Below are 7,968 nucleotides of genomic sequence, written 5' to 3'. Positions count from 1 at the left end.
AAATATAAAGACAAGTTCCCCTTTAGTCGGTCTCTCGACGTTGTGTTGAGTGACAGACGGGGGTTTGATCTAGAGAAACTATCTCGAGATAACTTTAAAACGCCAATGGGCTAGTCAAATGGCCCGAGCACGGCAGTCTCCACCCGTACACTTCAGATACAGGTTGTGTAATGTTCTTAAATAACAGAGACAACTGTAACGTAACATATAATCCTCACATTCACACATGTGCCATATTGAACAGTACAGAACATTGATCTCTTAACTCTGTCAGAGCGCACAGATAGTTTCTCTTCATCATGTGCTTCATCCTCATTAATAAAGGTCCACTAAATGATAACTCATATAAGGTATATAGATATTTTCATCCACTGTGGGGGCACACACACATTATACACATACATCATATAACATTACGGTCATATTTACCCTAGTATACTATACTACAGTAAATGTGTGTTATATAGTGGTTTAACTTGTTCAGTAACTCAATCAGCAGTGTTTCTGAAACACTTCTCTCTGGTGTAGACAGCAGAAACAGTTTAACTCCTTGGCTGAAATACGTATTTGTGTTACTAATATTAGCACATGATTATTTCCTAAGAAACATACGTTACTCCCTCTATCCATGTTGAATTGGTGTTGCTATGCCGACGTCACTTGTTAATGTGCAGTTGCGATCAAACTAGTCTTATCTTCACGATCAAAGCTTGAGTTGACAATGAACCTCCATGAGCTGCTTCATGGTTCCAACAAAGCTCGATCATGTCGGTTTGGTTTCAAAACTAATCCTGTAACCCTGAGTTTGTTCAGCAACATTCATGGTACAGGCCCCAGTTTTAGTGCACTTAAGCTTTTTGTTGTCCTGATGAGGTTTCTATTGTTCACCTCATTTGTAAGTTACTTTGGATAAAAGTGTCTGCTAAATGATTAAATGTAAGCACAAATTTATAAAAAGCAATGTACACTACTGGTCAATAGTTTCCAAACACTTAATCGCTCATTTATTCTTATTTTTTACCACATTTAGAAAAATCCACATCAGAACTGTTAAATACTACAAAGGCAACTGGGGACTATGTTGTGACAAAAAAATCTGAACAATTAAATAAAAGATGTTATATATCTGCTTTAAACCTGTTTACAATTATTTCTGTTCATCTGATAGATCATGTTGTGTTGTTCTAGATGGACACAACTATGGATCTGTGTCATCTTACATGTTTATTTCACTAGATCTCTCTTCATTAGGAAATTAAGTTTACACTCAAAATATGAACTGTGAGTTAACTGTGTTCAGAGATGAAGAAAGATTTATTGAAAACACTAAAGGCCTGTTCAGATTGCGGGAGGTGAGAAAGAGCGAAACAAAAACCTGACGAACCAAGTTTTCATATCAAAGACGAAACGAATAGTCGCTTTCTTCTATTTGACGCCCGCACTGTAGATGGCGCTGATGGAGAATACATTTCACGCCTAAACATTAGGTGGCGCTCATCGGCTATTCAGCCAAGTTGTAGTTCTGTTGATCAGAATAACTTTGTTCGACTAAAAACAGATTCAGCAGGTAGTTATTATTATACCACAAAAACTGCTTCACAACATTGTCTTGTGACATTTAGAACAGTCTCCAAACATGATAATAAGAAATTCATATAGAAGATTAAAAAAAGTAATATATCTATAGGTTTCTATCTATTTGTTCTATTCTATAAGTAATAAATGAATGAAACAATTAGTGGTGGACCCCTTATCGAACTGGTCGATTATCGGCGTGGATATCAAAGATTAAGCCGATAATTGATATCAATCATTTTCAAAGCCGATTTGCCGATAAAGTCATTTAATTTTGAAATGCGCTATTTGGCTCTAACGCAGCCAAGGGTTTAGTGAGCTCAGTCGGAACACGTCTCTGTAGTTTGTTGCCTAGAGTAATGCCCGCCCACTGCCCCTCTGATTTGTTGGGACCAAGTCACGAGTCCGGCCAATCAACACGGGAGGCTGCGGAACAGAAAGTGTTTTTCAAAAGCACTATCTAACAGGAGCTGCTTCGCGTTCATGCTCTCTGAGGTAAAGCAGCATCAGACGTTGAAATAAATCACAATCCACTACACTGAAGATGCAAAACACTTCAATATAATTAGTGACTGAATTTCGGAGCAGCTTTGCAGGGTTTCCTGCAGGTTCCGCAGGATTTACGCATTATTATCATGTAGATATAATTCACATCCATAGTATAACAATAATTTTGCTCTGCAAGCGAGCAGCACACTGCACATGCGTTTCTTGTGCTTGATCGAGCTGGTGTTTTGCACGTCATTATAAGTTACGCCATTTCAAAATTACATGACATTTTAAAGCATAAAGAACTTGAATCGTCGGTGTTCAGCTGGCGGTGCGCAACGACGAGGAGCTGAACAAACTTCTGGGCAGAGTGACCATCGCTCAGGGCGGCGTTCTGCCCAACATCCATGCGTGCTGCTGCCCAAGAAGACCGAGAAGCCCGCCAAGACCAAGTAAACAGGCAATAGTTCGTTTCGTTAAACCAAAGGCTCTTTTAAGAGCCACCCACTGCACCTAAAAAAGAACGATGCGATTCCTGTGTCTCCATGCTGGTTAATTACAGACTAAAACTGCACCTTATGCTTTCAGTTCATTAAACCGATATTTGATATTAACATTACTGCTCTGAGAGTTTACTTGTATTCGTTTACACTTATCACGTTGTTTTATCTGAAGCGACTAATCGACTCTAATGTTCAGTCAAACAGCTGAAGAATATTTGTAGTCTCACGAGTCAAGTATAACCGGCTCTCGTAAATACAAGTTGAGAGTTTTTGTCAGTAAACATGTTCATGCTGCACTTATGATGAGATGTGAAGAAATGTTATGTTAAGTTGTAAAGTGCAAATGTAGTTTGCAGGGGATTCCACACTCGGAAACAAATATATAAGATAATGTGATGTGAAAAAATTGTCCGTAGGGTGTGAGTGCGTGAGTGAATGAGTGAGTGTGTGTGCCCTGCGATGGGTTGGCACTCCATCCAGGGTGTATCCTGCCTTGCTGCCCGATGGCTCCTGGGATGGGCGCAGGCTCCCCGTGGCCCGAGGTGGTTCGGATAAGCGGTAGAAAATGGATGGATGGATAATGTGATGTAAGTCACTCTGGATAAAATAATCTGCCAAATACATAAATATATATTTACTGAAGGCTTCGGAGGGCGGAGCTGTGAGGAAAATAAAAAAACGTTACGTGCCACTTGCACCCTCCTTTCACTAGTGTGTTTCTACTAGGTCCTGTAGGTAAATACAATACGCCTCAGCTGTCCTCTGTTTAACATAACGTGCGTAGCATTACTCTGAACTACTCGCGCATCATGTCTGGAAGAGGTAAAGGTGGAAAGGGACTCGGGAAAGGAGGCGCGAAGCGTCATCGTAAAGTGTTGCGTGATAATGTCACCGATGTTAGGGCCGAGGGTCAATAACCACACTCCGGAGGAGCAGACACCAGAGGACACCAAGAGGCGGACAACAAGAAGTGAATTTAAAAGGGTAAGTATTTTATTAATTTAAAACTATAAAAGCAGTGATGCAAATGTTCGTGGCTGGGACCCAGCGTGGGAAGGGGAACGAGGGGGATGCCGATAAGTAATTCTTCGGAGGCTCTTCTTCTCACTGGTTCGAGGGTGAGACCATGGCTTCCTTCGTCTCCTCGGATGTGCTCGTGAGACACGCAGACGACAGTGCTCAGACTCGGCTGGTGTGTTCACAGAACAGTCAATAGGAGGACAGCAACTTCTCCTCTTCCCCGAGGGACAGACAATGACGGTGCTCAGGCTCGACTTGTGTATGTTCGTAGAACAGTCGGTGGGAGGACAGCAGCTTCACCTCTTCTCCGAAAGACAGACAAATGACGGTGCTCGGGCTCGCTTGTGTGGCTCGAGGACAGACAAATGACGGTGCTCGGGCTCGGCTTGTGTGTGTGTTCGTAGAACAGTCAGTGGGAGGACAGCAGCTTCACCTCTTCTCCGAGAGACAGACAAATGACGGTGCTCGGGCTCGGCTTGAGTCTCTCACCACACCGGGCACAAAGGAAAACCTGGACACAGCTTTAGACAGATCAATTTAAAGGAATCTTCATATTCAGACGTCAATTCTCATTCATCTCAGTTTCGGAAGAAACAGTCGTTAGATCTCACCACACTCGTGCATAAATCACTCTTAGAAATCCTCACGCGTGTATATTTCACTCTCTCAGACACTGCAAACTGACTTCATCTCCACAGTGATTAATCGACCCGTTTCTCCTCTCGCTGTAGGGTGAATGACTCCAAGGATGGCGATTTCAGAAGATTGAAATGAAGGGTGCACTTAACTTTTCCTCTGGGTCTTTTCTCCAGTCCTGCGGTGGTTTCCTCTCTCACTTTGGCCAGTCACTTTTCTTCTCTGCTTTGTAATCTCCTCACTTACTCCATGGTACTGCTGTTCATGGTTGCTTCCGAAAACTCACTTAATGAGCATGTCTCGGGGAACTTCACAATAGCACACCCATCAGACATTCAACCTTCAGCTTTCTCTTTTTACGCCGCTTTCAAGACACACACTTGCCCAGATACACCACTACCGCTTCCCAGAGACACCACAACTGCTTCCCAGATACACCACCCTTTTATGCACCCTTGTCCTGAGCGCGTGCTTCAATGAAGCGCAGCTTCATTCACTTCAGCTGCCTTTCGTTATGGCAAGCAATAAAGCACAGCCAGAGTTGGGGCTAATGAGGGATTTTTGGGATCTCTGGGTTTTTCCACCCGGTGACAATAACATCCAGGGCATCACCAAACCCGCCATCCGTCGTCTTGCTCGACGCGGCGGAGTGAAACGTATCTCCGGTCTCATCTATGAGTAGACTTGCGTTGTGTTAAAGGTGTTTCTGGAGAACGTTATCCGTGACGCCGTCACCTACACCGAGCACACCAAGAGAAAGACCGTCACCGCCATGGACGTCGTGTACGCGCTTAAACGACAGGGACGCACTCTGTACGGCCTCGGAGGTTAAACGCGTTTATTCTGAAGGAAAACATTTGACCCAAAGGCTCTTTTAAGAGTCACTCACTGTCTCACTCGAAGAGTTAAATTTCAGAAGTAATAACATATTAAACGAATCGCTAATAATCAACGATTTATTATACTGGTGGTGAGGTGAACTGGTACTTTAACAAGTGTTGTGTTGCACAACTTCTCTCGATCGGAAAATAATCAGCATCATTATGGCATAACTATATTAACGTCAGCACGTGCAATGCATTGTGAATAACGTGTAAAATGATGTAATGCTTTCTGTACGAAATATTTGAGGTTCTTTGATGATACGATTAAGAACTTATTTCATAATGCAGAGTTAACACAGAAATAACGTTTTCTTTCAATAAACTCGAAAAAGAGCGGGAAGTGTCAACAAAGGAAACTCGCTTGCGGGAGGGTCACCTTCAAACAGGGCGGGAAAAGCTTTCATTGGCTCTCTATCCGACCCGTCAAACTATAAGCTGGCCAATAGACACATGTAATGGGTTTTGGCCGACGACGACACCGAATCAGAGCACGCGCCCGTGACGCAAACATTTGCATTCGGGAGTGAATAAAAACCCCTGTGCAATCTCTACCATATACATTTTCCGATTGATTTCAACTAAGGACCGTCATGCCTGAACCAGCCAAACCCGCGCCCAAGAAGGGCTATAAGAAGGCCGTCACCAAGACCGCCGTCAAGGGAGGAAAGAAGCGCAGAAAGTCCAGGAAGGAGAGTTACGCCATCTACGTGTACAAAGTCCTCAAGCAGGTCCACCCCGACACCGGCATCTCTTCCAAGGCGATGGGCATCATGAACTCTTTCGTTAACGACATCTTCGAGCGCATCGCCGGTGAGTCGTCTCGTCTCGCGCACTACAACAAGCGCTCCACCATCACGTCGAGAGAGATCCAGACCGCCGTGCGTCTGCTGCTGCCCGGTGAACTCGCCAAACACGCCGTGTCCGAGGGCACCAAAGCCGTCACCAAGTACACCAGCTCCAAGTAAAGCGCCGCTTTCATCCGCCGCACACAAAGGCTCTTTTAAGAGCCACCCATGACGTCACTAAAGAGAGATTCTTATATTAGATTGTTGTGTCGTCTTATTTTCGACATATTGGCTCCGTTAATAATTTCCTTTCAATTTATTTAACTTCAAACTTAGTTCATTTTAAGAGAGAAACTTTCAATAAAAGTCAGAACAAGCCACAGGCTGTTTTAAGCATGCAAACGTCGACTTACATTATTTTTATGCATTTGGCAGACACTAAACTTACAGTTCATCATCCTATACATTTATACATAGGTATGTGCAATACCCTGGTATCGAACCCACATATTATTCTTTTCGGATACATTTCTTCAAAAGTGAGAATTAGTTTATTTAAAAGCTATTTTCTTGACGTCAAAATTGTAAGAAGAGCCTAACATTGCATTGTTTCATTGAGTGGATTAGGAAAATGTTGTGGATTTACAGTGCTCAGCGTAAAGGAGGACACCCCCTTTGAAAAGTAACATTATAAACAATATCTCAATGAACAGAAAGAATCCAAAATGTTGAGAAGACTAAGATTAATATAACATCTGTTTAACTTCTAACAGAAAAGTAAGGTTGATAATATAACTTAGATTACACATTTTTCAGTTTAACTCAAAATAGGGTGATGCAAAAATGAGTACACCCCACAACAAAAACTACTACATCTAGTCCTTCATATGGCCTAAATTGATTTTTAATGACAGGACCAAGTCTTCTAGGCATGGAATGAACAAGTTGGTGACATTTTGCAACATTTATCTTTAAGAATCTTTAAGAATGACCTCTTTTAGAGACCGGATGCGTGATGGAGAGTGATGCTCAACTTCAGAATTCCCCAACTGTGTTCAATTGGGTTCAGATCAGGAGACACACTTGAGCACTGTATCACTTTCACTCGGTTCTTCTTCAGAAATCCAACAGTGGCCTTAGATGTGTGTTTAGGATCATTGTCAGGAGCAAGGGCACAGAGCGATGGTAGAATCTTCTCTTTCAGTACAGAGCAGTTCATCTGTGAATTCATGATGCCATCAATGAAATGCAGCTCCCTGACACTAGCAGCACTCATGCAGCCCTACATAAGGACACTGCCACCACCATGTTTCACTGTAGGCACCATACATTTTTCTTTGTATTCCTCACCTTGGCGATGCCATACAGCAGGGCTCCTCAAATCTTACCCTGGAGGGCCGGAGCACTGCAGAGTTTAGCTCCAGCCCTGATCAAACACACCTGAGCAAGCTAATCAAGCTGTTCAGTATCGCTAGAAAATCACAGGTGTGCAAGTTTGATCAGGGTTGGATCTAAACTCTGCAGTGCTCCGGCCCTCCAGGGTAAGATTTGAATAGCCCTGCCATACAGTTTTGAAGCCATCAGTTCAAAAACATTGATATTGGTCTCATCAATCAGAGTAGGCTTCAGGCTTTACTCCTGACTTCTTTCTTGGACGGCAATATGCATGCCATTCCTCTGCTCTGTACGCCGTATTGTGTCACGGGAAATAGTCACCCCGGTTTGGCTTTCTAGTTCTAAAGATAACTGCAGTGAACTTGCATGCCGTTTTCTTCAACCCTCACATGATCAGTATAATTGTGTTACGAATATTATATTGTTATCTAATTCAATTATTCAGTTATTCAATTTGCTTCTATTTATTAACACAACGTCACAATTACGTCACATCATAACCAAAGGGAAGCTGGAGGCGGCCAATACACACTAACATAGAGTCGGCTACGCAAAAAATAAAAATATCTTATTGTGTTGTTGAGAGGCAGAAGCTATTGCGGAGACACAGAAAAACACATTAACGCACATATAACGCACATGTCGCACATCAACCTGATCGCACCCAATTGCGTATAAATA

General features: G+C 42.8%; 1 protein-coding gene across 1 annotated transcript; it reads left to right on the top strand.

The window, feature by feature from the left end:
- The first annotated feature begins 5,697 nt into the window (after nt 1–5,697).
- LOC130420434 (histone H2B-like) lies at nt 5,698–6,072 on the top strand. The gene has a single exon (XM_056747719.1). It carries the CDS (start codon nt 5,698–5,700, stop codon nt 6,070–6,072), a length of 375 nt encoding a protein of 124 aa, XP_056603697.1.
- Nucleotides 6,073–7,968: the final 1,896 nt, after the last annotated feature.

Source organism: Triplophysa dalaica, chromosome 5 (genome assembly GCF_015846415.1).
Source record: "Triplophysa dalaica isolate WHDGS20190420 chromosome 5, ASM1584641v1, whole genome shotgun sequence".
Classification (NCBI taxonomy): Eukaryota; Metazoa; Chordata; class Actinopteri; order Cypriniformes; family Nemacheilidae; genus Triplophysa; species Triplophysa dalaica.
The sequence above is the reverse complement of the archived record's forward strand: the minus strand, read 5'-3'. Positions and strand labels throughout refer to the sequence as shown.

Bases quoted from the DNA above. Each gene is read 5' to 3' on its own strand.
- LOC130420434 (XM_056747719.1), top strand. From the start codon at position 5,698: ATGCCTGAACCAGCCAAACCCGCGCCCAAGAAGGGCTATAAGAAGGCC.